Source organism: Hypanus sabinus, chromosome 12 (genome assembly GCF_030144855.1).
Source record: "Hypanus sabinus isolate sHypSab1 chromosome 12, sHypSab1.hap1, whole genome shotgun sequence".
NCBI classification, from domain to species: Eukaryota; Metazoa; Chordata; class Chondrichthyes; order Myliobatiformes; family Dasyatidae; genus Hypanus; species Hypanus sabinus.
In genome coordinates this window covers 81,792,730-81,812,061 of record NC_082717.1, presented here as the reverse complement: position 1 = coordinate 81,812,061, position 19,332 = coordinate 81,792,730, and the positions used below count along the sequence as shown (strand labels likewise).

General features: G+C 38.6%; 1 protein-coding gene across 5 annotated transcripts in view; it reads right to left on the bottom strand.

The window, feature by feature from the left end:
* The window catches only part of ralgapa2 (Ral GTPase activating protein catalytic subunit alpha 2), a 482,467-nt gene that overhangs the window by 323,440 nt on the left and 139,695 nt on the right, over nucleotides 1-19,332 (bottom strand). For all 5 annotated transcript variants that reach the window (XM_059986278.1, XM_059986280.1, XM_059986279.1 and 2 more), the window contains exons 11-15: nucleotides 8,712-8,891; nucleotides 7,755-7,889; nucleotides 5,673-5,821; nucleotides 3,450-3,561; nucleotides 466-703 (exon numbers count right to left, since the gene is read on the bottom strand). In XM_059986278.1, the coding sequence (XP_059842261.1) occupies nucleotides 466-703; nucleotides 3,450-3,561; nucleotides 5,673-5,821; nucleotides 7,755-7,889; nucleotides 8,712-8,891 (814 nt within the window). The remainder of the gene's footprint in view (nucleotides 1-465; nucleotides 704-3,449; nucleotides 3,562-5,672; nucleotides 5,822-7,754; nucleotides 7,890-8,711; nucleotides 8,892-19,332) is intronic.

Here is a 19,332-nt window from a genome sequence, read left to right as displayed (position 1 = left end):
CCTGACTTTCTTGAATGTCTGGTATACTGCAGATGTCTTTCACTGTGAAGAGTGATGCAAAATACACATTCAGTTCCTCTGTCATCCCTGCGTCTCATTACAACATCTCCAGCATCATTTTCTATTAGACCTATATCTACCCTCAAATCTCTTTTCCACTTACATACATAACAAAGTTTTTACTATCTTCTTTTGATATTAGTCACCAGCTTCCTTTCATAAGTCACCTTTTCCTTCCTAATGACATTCTTAGTTTCCTTCTGCAAGTTTTTAAAAGCTTCCTAATCCTCTATCTTCCCACTAGGTCTGGCTTCCTTGTATGCCCTCGGTTTTGCTTTTACTTTGGCTCTTGTCAGCCATGGCAGTGTCCTTCTTCCATTCAAAAATTTCTTCTCATTTGGAATACATTTCCTCTCATCCTCTTGAAGAATGGCCTGCCACAAACCAACAAGCTAGTTACATTACCTTTCCCTCTTTGTTTCTTTTCCTTTTGTTCACTCAGTTTGTCCAGCGGTAAGTTGTTCATATCGAGACTGTATACACATCTCGCTAACACAACAGTAAGAGAATCCATGATCTTTGCCCACTCAGTGATCAGCTCACTCCACATGGTGAGAGATGATAGCACAGACAGCAGTTCATCCCATAGCTCTCTTGAAACATGGACACTCAAATTAGCTCGTATCCAAGCGACAATAAGGGTCTAAACAGAAGAAAAATATATTTAAGATAAAATCTGCAAACTTAAACATAAATACAATGATAGCAAAAAAGGTACAGAGCATTATGAAGAACTTACAGCATTCCTTACTTTAACCATGTAAACACCCAAGAGCAATGTAACACAATCAAATTTTACCTTACTGTAAACAGCAATTAAAACGAAAAAGTACAAAAATAATCTCAATACAGTGAAACACGCACAAAATGCTGGAGGAACTCAGCAGACCAGGCAGCATCTATGGAAAAAAGCACAGTTGATGTTTCGAGCCAAAACCCTTCAGCAGCACTGAAACGTCGACACAAACAGGGGGTTTGCGGTTGGCTCACACCTCAATCTCACAACTTTGGTGGGGCTGGAGATAGTCTTCCCTAGACTTACACAGCCGAGGAAACCAGAGTCTTTCATCTAGATAGGATGCCAAAGACTTCTGCAAAGTACTGCAGTAATTTGCCTTTGGACAGAGCAAATAGATGCATGAATAAAGACTTGCAAAGATTTGAATGTGGACTATATTGAAAGAAACATAAATATAGATGCATGAAGAAATATGGAGTAAATAACAATTAGCCACGTACAATTGCAGAGGCAATCTTGAGTATATTTTAGAACAGTACACTGTAACAAAGTACACTGAATGCACTGAAATTGATGCAAGTTATTACTTTGAAGGCCACTGTTCCTCTATCTCTTCCTACAACATGGTGTTATTGGCAAAAATAAGAACCAGAGAACTACAGCTATTCTAAAGGGCCTACTCCCACTTTCTCCTGGTTCACCTTTCCATTTTGACTCAACTTCCTCATCACACCAAGGGAAAATGTCGGCATTTGTGATCCATAACAGTTCCTGGACCCAAGACATTTTCTCCCATACTGGTTCATTTACAGACTCCATTATTTTACCCCATTCTCACATATCCACTACATAGTTCTGACCAGAGCTGTCAAGATGTATTTATTCTCCATCCACCATGATTTCCCCTCTATTATGGTTGATAAGGCTCTCTTCCACAATTGTCTATTTTCCACATCTGGTTCACCTCCTGTCATCCATTCAAATCCCCCTTGACAGAGATTGCCAAATTCAAAAGGACAGTTCACATGGTTTCAAACGCTTCAGATGATGACTACCACCTCCATTACCAGTCATATCTTCCTCATCCTTTTAAGCATTCTGAAAAAATATTTCCTTTTGTGATACTGATTCACATTCCATCTCCAGCAACAGCCACTTCTCTTCTCTGTCTCCTTCACTACAGGGAAAACAGTCTTAGCCACTCTCTTCAAATTGCGAATACAAAATGTAAAAAGAAATTAATAGTATATTCAAGATGATCCGTTGCATGGGGGTAGGGAAAAAAGGTGCATATCCTGTAGGAGTTTCTTTTTCATTCCTAGGAAAAGGTGCATACTGCATTTCTTCATAACACCAAGCCACCTAAACAGCATTTGCCTCAGTAATCACTAATTGAAAAATAAGATTTTCATTCATTCAATCTTTTACTGCTTTTCATATAATATTTGCGACAGCGTATTTCATTCCAAAGCTTAATTTTTGGACAGTGGTTTGTAAATTTTGTGATATGAAAGCAAATAATGTAACTCCTTTTGACACATTTCTTTTCCCTCCATCAGCTTCAATCTTTGCAAGTGTTTTGTTTTTGAACAGCAAACTTTGCTTTTAACAATGGACTAGAAATTCTATTGCACCTGAGCTTACCATCTGAGCATTACAACAAATGGATCAATGAGTGATGGTCAAGTACCTTCCCTTGCAATGGAATAAATGTTCTATACTTTTAATATTAAAAGTATGTTGTCTGGTAGATATAAGGATAGGCAAAAAGGGGACTTCAAACTAAAAGGATTTAAAATGAAGTAAATGCAAAGAAAGACAATAAAAAAACAGACATATCTATTTAAGTAAAACAAAATGGGATGATGTTACATTGTGAGAAAATTCTTCTGTTCTACACCAAAGATATAACCCAAACTATGATCTTCATTGGATACCATAAATAATACAAGCTACTATGTCCTGACCTACAAAAGGGTTTCTAAAAAGCTAGGAAAGCTATGATCAGTTGCTATTGTCTGACAAATGACTTTCCAGTTTTATCTCCAATAACTCACAAAGATGAAACTTGAAAAATCTTATAAAAAGCATCAATTTTCACTTTACAAGCCCTCCCCATACAAATGAACAAACATCTGGGAGACCAACAGGATGTGTGGGGATGAGGACTGCAGGCATTTTCTGTCTAGTGGTAATGGAGTCTTCTCTCCCACATCCTCTCCCTTAGCCACAGGAATAGATGCTGGGCTGAGCAGAGCAGAAGTGGGGCCACTAAGCAGACTCACTAAGTCAGTGAAGCCAGCTGGTAACCACTCTTCCTGTGCTTGCTCCCATCACAGCAGTTTCTGTGACTCTCTGCTACACACTTCTTGTTCATTTCTGACTTATTAACAGTTCAGGTTACAAACAGTTCTCAGGAATGGAACTGCCATAACCTGGGGATTTCCAGTATAAAGTACAATGGAAACAACACACACACATACACACACTCTCTCTCTCTCTATAGGAAACCTGAAAAAGGAATAGAAAATACTGAACATAGTCATCTCTAAACTACAGCAAGTCCAGCAGCCACTACAGTTACTGTACCCATATTGCTTATTTACCCATTATACACAGAGCTTCCCATTAAAGTATTTACACATTTTACCCGAAAAAGTAGTTCAGCCATATGTTGCGCAAAAGTATCTTGTTTATGCAAATCCTGTTGCTTTTGCATAATTGTTTCAGTGATCTTCAGCAATACTCGCAAAAGTTGCTCCCTATATAAAAGAAAAACCCGGTCATTAGAAAGGTTTACATACAATGTGTCTAAATCCATATACTTGTTAATAGGTCAGACTCAGCTCAGTGATTATATGGATGAAATCTTTGCTGAATATAAACATAAATAAACAGATCTTCTGTAATGTGAAAATAAACTTCCAATTTGTATAAAAAGCAGGAGCAAGTCATAAATTTGTCTGCAATATATTACAGCACAAAGTTATAATTTTATTGTATAATTATCTGACTGAACAATAAACTTCATGGAAAAGATAAAACTACCTAATAACATAAAAAGAACCAGGAGCATTTGTCTTTATCAGAGTTTATATCCTCAACGTCTATGGTCATTCCATGGTCAATTTATATTAAGTGATCTTCACTGTGAGAATATGTTGTATCTTAAGTTTAAATGTTGACAGGAAAATGACATACAATGTAAATAGTGTCTGGTATGGGCAAAAATATGGGTAACAGTATCTTAGCACAATGATTATTGCAATTTTGACAGAAACCTGAACAGATGAAACTTTTCTCAAAACTAAAGCACGTCTGAAACTGTAGTGGTGTTTATTTTTTATCTTGGATTGCTGTCCATAGAGTGTAGGTTGTGAGGAGATACAATAAAAGGTAAAAACCTTGAAAGGAATAGACAGAGAGAAACTGGTCCCAGTGCTGGATATGAGTGAAGTTCTATTTATTGTGTTTAGGATCTAGATGGCAGTGTCAGGTAGACAGCACTGGCACATTCAATTGTAGAGCTCAAAAGGGGCCAAGCATTAATATCTGGAGGAAAGAATGGAAGGAATGGCTTCATTCCTCGTGTACAGAGCCGGTACAGGGTAAGTGGCCTCTTTCCGTGATGCTCCTCAAAACATCATTTACATTCCATTCAGTAGCTTCCCAATTAAAATAAGTAATTTTTTTTAAACTGCAATTCAAATAAAATACAAATGCTTTGAAAACTATATTTTCACTGCTTTCTGCTCTCAAATCTCTAACTTAGGCTCAGCTCTTCACATTATAGGTTCTCACATTCATGCCTCTTACTCAGGGCTCCACTCCAAATCTTCCAATCTAATCAAGTTTCTGACTGAAATAGGAGTGATTAAAATCACTCACGTTCAGTCCTTATCCAATGTCATTATGACATGGTAAATCTTCTTCTCCTCCAACAACCATATAATATGCTTCTAATGCATTATTTCTACAACTATCATTATACTCATATTTCTACTACTATTTATCAGTGAGATAGGATTGCACTATGTTTTATCATTAACCATCTAATCATAACCAGAGAATCACCAATAGTTTCTCTTTCTGTTCCCAAACTGTACCCCAAACTTCTACCCTTGCTTCTTCCTAGTTACTTTTCTGTGTTACCCCTCAACAACATCATCCAAAAACAAGTCATGTTCTACACGTGCTGATGATATCCAGCTTTACCTAATCAGGGCCTGCTGACTAATTTTCAATCAATTTCAGTAAACTGTGAAAGCATTTGTCCAGCATCAAGTACCAGAGAAGCAGAAACTTCCCAGTTTTTAATTGGATGAAGGCTGACGATATCACTTGCAGCCTTGTTATGACCTTTGATCCCCGATCATTTGATTCTAGTCTTTTTCCTGAAAATTATCTGACATTGAACCAGACTGTTGATTTTTGTCCTCGAGTGGAGTTTTGGACCTAATATTTGTTCAATCATTAAGTCCATCTCAGTTACATTGTCCAGTGTTTCAATTCGTTTGCTACTGAAATCCTCATTCCTCCTTCAGCTTGCTTTGAAATCAAAACACACACAGCGATGTTTTGGATAGCTTGCACCAATATGCAATCTTTCTCACATGGCTGCATGTTCTCCAAAAGAGATCAATGTCCTGCTGACCTACAGAAAACCTCAAAGGTCTACCATCCCCTCATTCCTCCTTTTAAAACATAGTTCTTTGACTAAGCCTTTTGTCATACATCCTCAGAATTATTTTGCCAGTGAGTTGAGGGAATTTGGTAAACTTTTGCTATGTTAAAAACACTGCTTTTGTGAATGAAAATCATTAACTTATTCAAAATTTAAATGCAGTATTTAAAGATAAGTGCAATCACTCACCATGTCTTTTCATTCATGGTTAACTCCATGATCATGTGCCTATAGATACTCAGGACAGCCTTGCACACGTCAATCTGTTCATCAATGATCTTTGAGACGTCATTGCAGGGTTCCAACAGGAACACATTTGCAGAATTGGTCAAAAAAACCTATAAATTTCACATATGCAGAGTATATTAGTGTATTCTTGACTTCTGAACAAATGGTCATTAAGAGCAAAAACTTGGATGAAAGCAGACAACATCACTTTCAGTCCTGTTACAAATGCTCACCCCTAATCATTGATTATAATCTTTTTTTTTCCAAAAAATTACCTGACATTGAACCGGACTGATCAGTTTTGACGTTGAGTAGAGTTTTGGGTCTGATATTTGTTCTATTGTTAAGTTCATCTCAGTAACATTGTCCAATGTTTCAATTCATTTGCACTTCCAGTCAAAGCAGCACCTGTGTACAATGCTCTTTTGGTTGACATCTTCTGATAGATCATGAAACAATCTTCGTCACTTCTTTTATGCCTTACATTTATATCTCGTATTGAATGTGATTCTGGAACTGCTGGAGCCTGTGTTTAGCTGTTTGGAGATCATTTGGTTGCTTCAGCACTCTGCAATCTCCGAGAGGATTCTGGCAGGCAGAGGCAGCGTGAACGAACCTCATGCTGAGAAGACTACAGGATGGTGCGCAAACCAATGTTTCACCAAATTAAAGCTTCTACTGTTTGCTGACTGCAGCAACCAGAGCATTTGAATCATCAAGGTGAGTGCAGAAGTTTGGAGATTGTTTGGGTGTTCTAGCGCTCTGCAGTCTCTGGCAGGATTCTGGAAGGCAGTACATGTAAAGCTCTTAGCAGGCAGGCTTGTAGCAAGCCAATGTTTGGCTCCATTTCACCGATTAAAGCAATGATGGAGATTGAAGCAAGGTCAGAGGGTGAGTGCTGATGTTTTTCTTCTGGTCGGTGTTCTGTGCCAGAGAGGGGAGAGCCTGCCGGGAGAGCATTGTCCAGGTCTTTACTGCATTTTCGATGTGGACTTTGGACTATAGGCTCTATTTTTCACTTACAGTTTTTATATTCTTTGTTTCTTCACCCGCCCTTCTTTATTTTGCGCTGGGGGGGGGATTTGGGTTGTTGATGTTTTTGCTCTTTTTTTTTGGAGAGATGGGACTTGGGGGTTGGCGATCAAGCTGCCTTTCTTTTCTTTCTTGGTTTCATGGCTACACGGTGAATTGAAGAATTTCAGAGTTGTATACTTTGTTCAGAAATTAACCTGTGAACTTTTGAGAAACAGGGTGGACTGCATTTTGATTCACTTCAAAACATACAACAAATGGAATTATAGTTGTACTCTTCTTCATACATTTTATAATTCTATATTCACTCTCGTGAGTATTTTATGAAAGGGAACACAAACATTGCAAGACCATTAAAAAACACTACAAATGCTGCTCATCTGAAAAAAAGAACAGTACTGGAAAAATTCACCAGGTCATGGATGAACCAGTTTTATCTAAAGAACACCAGAAAATCCAAATGGAAAAAAATATGCTCAGGGATCTGGATCTCACTGCCTAAAACAGTGGGAAGCAGAAACTCTTACATTTGAAGGTGCTTAGATGAGCATGAATTGCCTTAAATCATAGAAACACAGACAAACTGCAGGGAAATTTAGTCAATCCAAATAACCATTATTTTTGCCAGTGTAAACAGTGACCTGCTTCATGTTCTCTAAATGCAGAATTACCAGTCAGATGGAGGGCGAGTATAAAATCTTTTTTGTAGAAATCAATTCCACTAGTCTGTTGTGACAACTGCAGTCCGCAAGATTCATAATTGCAATTCACTATGTAGAGAGGAGATAAGCATCCCACACAGTGATGTTGCAATTTTGAACATGTCATAAATTGAGAGAAATTAAGAAACTATATATTTTCCTGCTGTAAGAGAATATTCGAGAAAGAGCAAAATACAGTTTCCACTTGTTTCGAGAAAAGCAACTATAGCCAGAAAACAAAAGAAAAAAAGTAGAATTACTTTGCAACAAAAGTTAGAGCAGCTTGCAAAATAACTGCATCAACACTCACTTGCAATGTTGACTGAATACCAGCCTGAACATTTCCATTTTCTTCTTCAAATATACAGCCCCGGTTGATAGCATTTGTAAATGAATATGTTCTTCCCCAGCTAGATGATCGCCTGTGCCTTGCCTGTTGAATGGACTTTAAAAACATGAAAAGTGTTGGTTTACATACTTTAATACCAAGATTTGCAATCTTGCAAATGGAATAATACTTCATTCACATTTTTCAAAGTATTATGCTCGCTGACAGTGAGCCAAAGCGTCTATCTAGAATTATCAGCCTTCAATGTATCACATAATAATCAGCAATTTTTATATTCATGTATGAATAACTGTATACACAGATTTTACTAAACCAAATCTGACTTGTCTAGAATAACATTAACAATATTTTTGTAGTACATGACAAGGCATCAAGCTATTTTTCTGGATTTGGTATTACTTTTCTATTAAATGTCAAAGGTGCAACTATATCTTCTTTGAAATACATACACTAGATTTACAACATCAAAGTTGTCCTATTTCTGTCAGTCATAAGGATACTCAAGTTAAATTACTTCGTTTTTGCAGCAATTTGTTATGTTCATTAGAAAGGTCTGTATTTTTAACTAATAAGAAACACTTTTCCATTAATAATGGATGTGAAGCATTCAAAAGTCAAGTATAACATGGCAAAATTTCAAATATGTTTTCTGTAAGGACTCAACAATGCTTTAAACCAAATCTTCGAAGATGCTCACTTCTGGACCTATGAATTTCATTGAAAGGCAAATCCTGCAGCTGCTCTATAAAGAATTTTATAATGTCATTTTATACTTGGATTCATTCCAAAGCACAGGTTGATTCAAGAATACACGCTGTCAGTTTTTGAATACATAATGTGGTTTAAGCAAACCACATTACATGAAAAATAGAAATATTCAATACTACGTGTCGCAATTCAAGAATTCTACTTGTTTACCTCTTTGTTATTTGGCAGCATTAGAGAGAGCTGCTCTGAATGATCAACTGTATCTTCATCTGTGTCAATTACTTCTGGCTCTGCCATAAATGAAGGTTTATTCTCTTGCAAGATCCATTTCCGATAAACTCTAACAACTTTTTTTATTGCTGATGCTTCACAAGAAGGTAGCAGAAACCCCTAAAAGTTAAAAAAACATAGTTGATGTGCAAGTTCCTCCATCTGCCAATTCTAATGCCATTAATTTACATTTAAGGCAAATAGTAAATTATTATTTAATGTCAATTTAAACTGGAGACTGATGAATATTTTATCTAATATGTAAGTTTTGCATTAACTTATTAAGAATATTGAAAAAACTATTTCTTCTCAAAGAAAATCATGCTAACAACAGGAATTGAGAACTGCATGATGGACAACATGCTGGAATGTCATGCAAATGAACCATAATGGTTACAAGGAAACATTTTAAAAATATCTCATTTTTTCAATGATTGCACAATAAATTTGCCTTTAGACCACTGAAAGAAAATTGAATGGTCATAAAAATAACAAAGCAACATTATTTAACTATTTGGGGATGAAATCAAAAGACTAGAATTAACTTTACAGAAAAATTGGTTTTGGTTGCCAATCAGTCATATTGAATAGTTCCCAAATCATTTCCAACATCTAGGATATGACAATGTTCTGTGTGTCTGAACCATTCATTTTCTGAACAGTTTGAAAGTCAAGATTTATTGGTGAACTGAGTTACCACATGACAGAAGATGCCTGCAACCAGTAAACCTATACAGCCAGTCTCCAAAACACGCGCTCAGATATTGGACTGGGAGTTGGTGAGCTCATGATTATGACAAATAAGACACTTTGTTGTCAGGCTCAATCCAGAAATGGTTTTCTTTGTACTTCACAACATGGAAGGAAATTCACATGAAGGAAGAGTACTTACTAAATCGATTTGTATCTAAGTGAATGGTACAGTAATCAGATAATGAAATAGCAGCATTGTCCTAGATATTTTGGCTAACACTGGCCAAATAACTTTCCTCCTTTGCAAATTCTATCAACATTTCCTCAGCCCTCATGGAATTTTAAATAGTGTAATTTATTCTCCAAGTAAAATCCATATGATACTGCTTGGATAGAAATTATTCAAGCATATACGAGAGTACTAAGAGTATACAAGAATGTATACAAGACATTAAGAGGAATAGATAGAATGGACAGCCAGCGCCTCTTTTCCAGGGCACCACTGCTCAGTACAAGAGGACATGGCTTTAAGGTAAGGGGAGGGAAGTTCAAGGGGGATATTAGAGGAAGGTTTTTTTACTCAGAGAGTGGTTGGTGCGTGGAATGCACTGCCTGAGTCAGTGGTGGAGGCAGATACACTAGTGAAGTTTAAGAGACTACTAGACAGGCATATGGAGGAATTTAAGTTGGGGGGATATATGGGAGGCAGGGTTTAAGGGTCAGCACAACATTGTGGGCTGAAGGGCCTGCACCATGCTGTACTATTCTATGTTCTATAGAATTTAATAATTTACAAATATGCCATCAACTGAGTTGCTGAGTTATAAAGTATGGAAACAGATCCTCTGGTCCATCAAGTGCAAACCAACTAAAAAGCATCCATTTAAACTAATCTTGTTCACACAACCACCATTTAGATGTTGTAATCATGCAAAAGAGATGGGGGGAGATCTTAAATAGATCTATTGCATCAGCATTTACTCAGGAGAAGGACTCTATTGAAGTGAAGCAAAATGTCAGTGAGGTTATGGACTGTATGCAGATTACAGAGGAGGAATTGTTTACTGTTTTGAGGCAAATTAGAGAGGATAATATCCCCAGGGCCTGACAAGGTCTCAAGCCTTGTGAGATACTAGTGCAGAAATTATACAGAACCTCGAAGATGTATTTAAAACGTCCTTAGCAAAAGGTGAGGTGCCGAAGGACTGGATGATAGCTAATGTTGTTCCATTGTCTGAGAAAGGCTCCAAGAATAAGCTGGAAAATTTAAGGCCCGTGAGCCTTTTATCAGCAGTGGGTAAGTTATTGGAAAGTATTCAAAGGGACCAGATATATAAATATTTGATAAAATGAGGACTGTTTAGGCATAGTCAACATGGCTTTCTGCGTGGCAGGTCATGTCTAACCAACCTTATAGAGTTTTTCAAGGAAGTTATTAGGAAAGTTGATGAAGGCAAGGCAGTGGATGTTGTCTAAATGGACTTTAGCAAAGCCCTTGACAAGGACCTGCATGTGAGATTAGTCAAGAAAGTTCAGTTGCTTAGCATTCAGGATGAGGTAGTAAACTGGATTAGACATTGGCTTTTAGGGAAAAGCCTGAGAGCGGTGGTAGATGTTTGCCTCTATGACTGGAGGCCTGTGACTGGTGGTCTGCTGCAGGGAATGGCGCTGCATCCATTATTGTTTGTCATCTATATTAATGATCTGGAGGATAATACAGCATACTAGATCAACACCTTGGGGATAACAAAGACTGGAGGTGTAGTGAATAGCAAGGGAGGCTATCAAAGCTTGCAACAGGATCTTAACCAGCTGGAAAAGTGGGGTGAGAATAGCAGATGGAATTTAATGATGACAAGTGTGAGGTGTTTCTCTTTGGGAGGACAAAGCAGCATAGGACTTACACAGTGAGAGTAGGGCAGTGAGGAATGAACTAGAACAGAGGAATCTGGGATTACAAATCCATAATTCCTTGAAAGTGGTGTCACAAGTAGACAGGGTCACAAGGAGATCTTCTGGCACATTGACTTTCATAAATCAAACTATTGGGTGCAGAAGTTGGGATGCTCTGTTGAAATTGTATTAGACGTTGGCAGGCCCTAATTTGGAGAATTATTACTGAACATGTGTCCAGTTCTGGGTTATCTAGTGCAATAAAGATATCAGTAAGATTGAAAGAGTGCAGAGAAAGTTTACAAGGATATTGCCAAGACTTGAGGAACTGGGTTATAAGGAAAGGTTGAATCTGTCAGGACTTCCTGAGAGGGTAGGGGAATAAGGAGAGATAAATGCTCTTTTGCGTAGAGAATGATTTTTTAGCTTAACTTTCTTGAAATTAATGTCTTCCTTTCCCTTTCAAAAATTTTAAAAACTTATAAGATAAACAAAATAATTTTCTCAATTCTGGGTGAAACTTGAGATAAGCACACATGAATTTCACCTTCAACTGAAATGAGACAATTTCTATCCTTGCTCTTGATGCTTGTTAAACAAGAAAAAGCTTGCTCACACCTGTAAGAAGTTGAAAACAGCAGTAAAATGTTCATCACTTTCTAATGGTGGCAGGATACTCTTCTTTCACAGAAATCCAGAACTTGTCCAGGGGCATGTCAGTAAATCTCATCCTGAGTGCATGACTAGGGTGCAGCTCACAAAGTTTTTCCTCTTCTCTCAAAGTCAAGTTCTCAGGCTGAGCAGAGGATTCAGGGAAAGGGTCCTTCACTCAGTCATACACTCAATTTGAAAGGGAGGAAAGATACTGTTCAACTTTGTTCTGCAGTTCTTCCAGATGGTTTTCAATAAGACTTGAAACTTTCTGATATCTTTCCTCACTCTCAAGCCCATGAAACATTTCTGGATTTCCTTTTAAATTCAAGAATCTTGTCACTTGAAGTCAAAACATTTTCTCCAGGGCCTTGTAGAGACTTGCTCAACTGGTTCATATGATGAAAAATGTCTATTAAGTAGGCTAATTTCTGCAACCATTCTTCACCTTCAGAACACTCAGCAAAATCTGGCTTACTTTTTTCCTGAAAGTACTCCTGCAATTCACCTTTCAGCTCAAACACCCTGTTGAGAACTCTTCAGGAGATTGGTGTACACTTTGTCCAGGTTTTCACAAAGTTTTAAAAAACATTTTCTAGTGAACTTAAAGCTACTAAATAACTTGCTTCTTTTTACCAACTGTGACATTATTTTCAAAAGCTTTGATCTGTTTGTTTTGAGATTCCAAAGGTCATTTAAAATAATCAGCACTTTTACGTATCATATGGCTGTGATTTGTAGTTAAGTGTCTTTTCAATTTAGCTGGAACCATTGCTGCATTAGTAAGTTGTTTGCTACAGACTACGCACAATGGAACAGGACAACTTGGCTCACCAGTCCATGTAAAACTTATTGATAAGTAGCTTTCATTGTTAAGATGGACTTTTTTTTGTGTCTGTTCTTGACTCACAAGTTTGTAATTCTTCATCATTCATCTTATCAGAATTGTCCATAGGCATAGGCCTGGAATCCTCCTCTTCCACCTCACAGCTCCTCGTCAAAAAATTGCCACACTGGACTGTCTTTAGACTGAAAATTTCCCTCCAATTTTCTACTGCACCGGTAGAGTTCATTCATTCCCATAAGTCAGTCAGCAATGGGAAAGAAGTTGTGGGTGGTAATTCGGGAGGGAGAGGCTGACATCTCTGCCCAATTTGGGCAAGTCCATCCAGCATTCAAAAAATGCACCTCACACTCATCAGCCTACTGTCCGCCTCTCTGTGCAATACAGCACTCACCAATTATCAACTGCCTCCCCTATCTCGCGTCAAAAGCTGAGAACGTACTCAACCAAATAAACTACTGCGCACTGCCATACTGGGCTGAGATTACTGACAGAGCTGCTGGGTCTCTGCCCACCACTGCGAATGCTAGCGTTGTTTGTTGTGCAAAGTTCGAAAAATGATGCTTTTATTTTTTTCATTCACAATCTCTTGCGGAACTCCTGGCGACATCTTGCGGAACCCTGGATGAGACACCCTGCTCTACAGACTCAGCACCAGAGTCTGTATCATCCCTGGGTTGCTGGAGCTGTGAATCAGCAGCTTTACTAGCTCCAACACTGTCCTGCTCTTACTCCATTTATTATATCCATTTCATGACTTATTTGCAATTCTTTATTATATTTCATACATGAAAATAAGAAAAAAATTATTATAGATTATAGATTTGGTCAATGATTAGGATTCAGGTACAAGTACTGACACTACAGTCAACACTTCATTGTTTTTAAATTGGTTCATGGTGGTCTTTTCATCTTGAAAGAAAACACAAATATCGGCTGACAACTCATCAAGATACATGGCTTTTGAAATAGAATGCTTCCTTATGACTACGTCAAATGAAATTATTGTGCTCATATCTCTGGAACTAGTTTAGAAGTGACAGCATTATGACTCAGAGGAGAATGCTAGCAACTGAGAGTGTTACCATGGGTTAGAATAACACCGCCCAAGTACTTTTGTTTTAAATGTCTCATGATCCAAGTCTAGAACCTGCTGAGAATGCAGAGCACTTCCTGAAAAACACAACAATAGCACTTTGAAGTAGAAATGAACACACATGTGTTAATAATCAAGAATGCTAAGAAGGGAAATGCTCACTGAAACAAAAGTTTAAGAAAAAGGGATTAGACCAATCTTTGACAATATATGGAAAGGATGAATTGGATTGAGAAAAGGGTTTGATGTGGAATTAGGGAAAATGAAGAGCTTTTGAAAATAGCAGCTATTAAAAGATGTTAGTAGAAATCATATTCATTGTTCCATGGAGTTATTAAAACAGCATTATAATGTTTGGCCTGCAAAATTTAAGCATAAATTTGAGAATATTCAAAATGTAGGTTTTGTCCAAATGCAATATTATTATTTAAATTTACATATTCAAAATTGTAAAAGTAGGAAAAGTCAGCAATTTTAAATACGGTATCTCCACTAGAGGGCGGTGCAATATCACTTGAAAAAAATATTCCTTGTGATAATGGAAGAGTCAGGTACCTGAAAGTATACTGAAAGAAGTTACAAGTGAAATAGTGACTGCTGACTGGTGGATTACTTAGTTTTATTTATGGGACATCTCATGGTGAGGTACTGAATGCTGCTAAATCAGCCTAAACTTACAAGGCCCTCCAGAAGGTATTAGGGAATTCTGGTAGTAGGGTGGTCTGGGTGGGCTGGTAATAGTGCTAGATGGGAAAGAGGTCCAAGGGCTGAGGATTTGGAGGAGGCAGCTTGGAGTAATGGATCAAGAGTCACAAGATTTGATTCCTGGCAAATGATGGTGGGCTGTGCAGAAACCAGACACAGATTCAGTGAGCTGGTTGACTGGGGTGGGGGGGAGGGTGGAAACAGAAGGTGGGATGGAATGGGAGTTGAGCCTCATTGAAACCAAATGATACAAGGGATCATTGAGCCTGTCACATCCATGCTGGTCAAGATTATTATCCATCCTAATCCCATCTTCCAAGAAGAACCATCGAACACATCCCTTTCGCCCATTGAGTCCATGCTGCACACCCTGGCAGTCCTAATTTCCTGCATATGGCCCATAATCCTCAAAGCCCACCTCTTGTACCTATCCAAGCAGATCTTAAATAATCAACACAGAAAATGCTGAAGGAACTCAGCAAGTCGGGCAGCATCTAGGGATAGGAATAAACAGTCAATGTTTCAGGCTGAGTCCTTTCATTACGTGTGACTTGCTGAGTTCCTCCAGCACACTGTGTGTATTGTTCAAGGTTTCCAGCATCTGCAGAATCTCCTGTAATTAGGACTTATTAAATGATGATATTGTACTTGGCTCAACCACTTCCTCGGGCAGTTCATTCCATATATTCACCACACACTGAATTAAAAAGTTGTCCTCATGACCCTTTCAAATCTTTCCCCTCCAACCCTAAATTTCTGCCCCCTGATTTATGACAGCCCTTTCCTGGGGAACAGGTTGTCTGCTTTATCTATGACTCATAATTTTAAAGATTTCTATAAGCTTGCCCCTGTCTCATTCTATTACATTTCAGGGAATAAAGATCTAGCCTGGCCAACCTCTCCCTCTAACTCATGCCTTCTAGACCTGGCAACATACTTACTCCAAGTGCGGCCTCACCAATGACTTAGACAACTGCAACGTAATGTCCCAACTCCTTTACTCAGTGCCCTCACTGATGAAGGCCAGCATGCTAACCTCCTTTTACACAACCTTGTCTAGCTGTGATGCTCTTTTCAATGAACTATGCACTAGAGTCCTTTTCCAAAGTGCCTGACAATTCGTAGTACAAGTCCTATGCTAATTTGACTTTCCAAAATGCATCATGCTTATCTGTATTCAAATCCACTTTCCACTCCTCAGCACGCTTCCCAAATTGATCAAGATCCGCTTATAATCTGTGATCATTTTCTTCACTACCAACACCTAATTTCATGTTATCTGTAAACTCCCTTTATCAAGCTTTGTGCATTTGCATTCAAATCATTCACATAAATAATAACAAAGTTTCCAACATTGACCCCTGCAGCACACCATTAGTCACTCACCTTCATTCAGAGAAACAACCTTCAACCACCATCTTCTGAATCCACCTGATTAGCTCTCTCTGAATACCATGGAATCTAACCTTCCAGACCAGTGCTAAAGTCCAAAGAAACTACATCCATTGCCCTATCCTAATCCACTTTTTAGTTACTTCTTCAAAAAAACTCTAAATGATTTATCAAGCACGAATTCCCAAGCACAAAGACATGCTGTCACCCCATAATCCGACTCTGTCTATCCAAATGCTGGCAGATCCTGTCCCTCAGAACTGTCTACAGTACTGATGTCAGGGTGACCAGCCTGTCATTCCCCGAGTTATCCTTGTTACCTTTCTAAACAATGTAACACCAGTATTTTCCAGTCTTTGTGAACTTCTCTAGAGGCTCATGAGGAAGCAAGTATCTCCAGTTTCTCTCTTGTCTTCCACAAAGTCCAAGGATGCACTGGGTCAGGACCTGGGGATTCATCCACCTTAATATACTGTAAGGTTACAGATTCCTCCTCCATGGAAACACAAATGTCCTCCAAAACCTTTTCATTTGTTTCCCTTGTCTCTTGAGCAAACATGATTTTGGAGGAATCTTCATTAAGATTGTCCTGTGACTCAAGACGCAGGTAGCCCTGTTGATCTCCAAGGGAACTTTCTGTCTCCCTAGCCACATTTTTACACCAAAATTGTTATAGAACCTCTTAGGATTTTCCTTAACCTTACTTGCCAGATCCATCTCATACCCTTTCTATGCCCTCCTGATTTCCCCCTAAAAGTATTCTTAATCTTTTCATAGTCATCAAGGGATTCGCTCAGTCCCACCCTCCTAAACTCAATGTATGCTTCCTCCTTTTTCTTGACCAAAGCCTTTATATCTCCGGTCAAACAAGGTTCCCTAAATTTGCCATGCTTATTATTCACCTGCTGCCCAGGACACATGCCATTACACCCTGAAAAAAAGTTCCACATGCTATTCATTCCTTTTCCTCCAACCAGGCTCACTCAATTGACCTCTGCCTAATTCCCCTGAAATTACTCTTGCTTCAGTTTAGGACCCTACCTGTGGAACTAACCTATCCTTTTCCATCAGATCCACTGGACTACATATCACAGTTCTTCCAAGCACACAACCATGTATTTCTGAAAAGTATTGAGCATTTCAACCTCTACCACCCTTTCAAGACACAAAATACATTTTTTCTTCATTTCCTCTGTGACTTTTCCATCAACTTCTTTTATTGTATATGTTGTAGCTTAAAAGGGTGTTTCCTATTTACTTGATTTTGGCCTCTCATTATTTCGTACATCTTAATTAAATCACCTCTCAGACTTCTGTGCCAAAGTATGTAACCTTAATTTATACAATATTTCCTCACAGTTGCATATGTCATCTTCATAAATATCTTTAGCACCCTCCATTGCAATTATCACAGTATGGTAGTGAGCAAAACCACATGTAGTACTCAAGCTGTGGCCCAACCATTGTATACAATTCTAGTTAAACCTTCCTGCCTTTATACATTCTGCGCTTCTCACAACCAAGAAAAACACCCCAATATGCCCTTAAACAATACATAAGACGCTGGAGAAACCCAGTGGCTCGGGCAGCATCTATGAAAGGAAATGGACAATCGATATTTCAGGTTGAGACCCTTAATCTGCTTGAGACTCTTCATTTGTGATCTGATGTGTCTGTCTTTTTAACCATCTTATTGACCTGCCCTATCATCTTAAAACAACTCTGGACATTCACCACAAGGTCCTTTGGCTCTTCTACCATACATAGTCCACTTATTTATTGCACATTCTCCTGCTACCCTAGTTATATTACCTTACACAATTTTCGTGAACTATCAGTACCTTAAGGCGTGGAAAATATTCAGATTCAGAATCAGGTTTAATATCATTGGCAAATGAAAAAGGATCTAGAGCGTATAGGACAAATAACCCTTCTCGGCTTCAGCAGGGTACAGCTATTGATTTTCACTGACATTTCGATGACAAACTGCCATCTTCTTCGGGGATGATGCCTACCATGTCTAGACCGGTGGTATTTATGCCCCCATCATCCATCCCTCCTGATTGGATGCGGACTAACAAATCAGTTTTCTACTGTCTTGCCTTGTTTACAATTGAATTCCAGTTCTTACTTAGAGCGAGACCTTCATCTTTGTTAACATTCTTTTCCTCTAGTTCTATTTCAATGGCTTCCTTCACCAGGTGGTCCCAAAAGCCACTGGCATGGCACAGTAGTCTTGTGCTGTCAAAATCAGTCCGATAGCCATTGTGAATGCAATGTTCTGTTGTTCTTGATTTTTCCTAGTAACCCACATGGATAAACCTCCTGAGCAAATTGATGTGGGTTTCCACCATGTGTCCCTTCTGGCTAATATACACTGCTCTGCATTCACAGGGAACTTTAACAAAGAGGAAGATCTCACTCTAAGTAAGAACTGGAATTTGATTGTAAACAAGGTGGGACAGCGGAAACCTGATTGGACGAGGACTAACCAATCAGTAGGGATGGATGATGGGAGGATAAATACCATTAGATTAGACATGCCCAAGCGTTATCCCTGAAGAAGAAGACAGAGTTTATTATCGAAACGCCAGTTAAAATCAATACTTGTACCCAGCTAGAAGCCCGAGGAGACTTTATTCGGCACTGGCATGTCACTAAATTTGTTGTTTTGTGGTGGCAGCAGTTCAGTGAAATACATTACAAAAACCAGCATAAATTACAAGAAATAATAATAATTACATTAAATTAGTGCAAAAAGAGAAGCAAAAGATTAGGGGAAAAAAGGGAGGTAATATTCATCGTGCATTCAGAAATCTGATGACAGAGGGGAAGAAGCTGTCTCTGAAACATTTAGTGTGCGTCTTCAGGCTCCTGTACATTCTCCTTGATGGTAGTAATGAGAAGAGGGCATGTCTTGGATGATGGGTACCTTAATGATGGATGTGTTTATTAGATGCTGGGGTGGCTACTGCCCATGCTGGAATTGACTGAGCTTGCAACTTCCTACAGCATTTTCCAATCCTGTGCAGTGACCACCCCCACCCATACTAGGCAGTGATGCAACCAGGTAGAATGCTCTCCATGGTACATCTGTAGAAATTTGCTAGTCCTTCGTGACAACCAAGTCTCCTCAACAACCTATTGAAATATAGCTGCTGTTGTGTCTTCATTGTAATTGCATCAATACGCTGGGCTCTGGATAGATCTTCAGAGATGTTGACACCCAAGAACTTGAAACTGCTCACCCTTTCCACTGCGGATCCCTTGATGAGGACTGGTGTGTA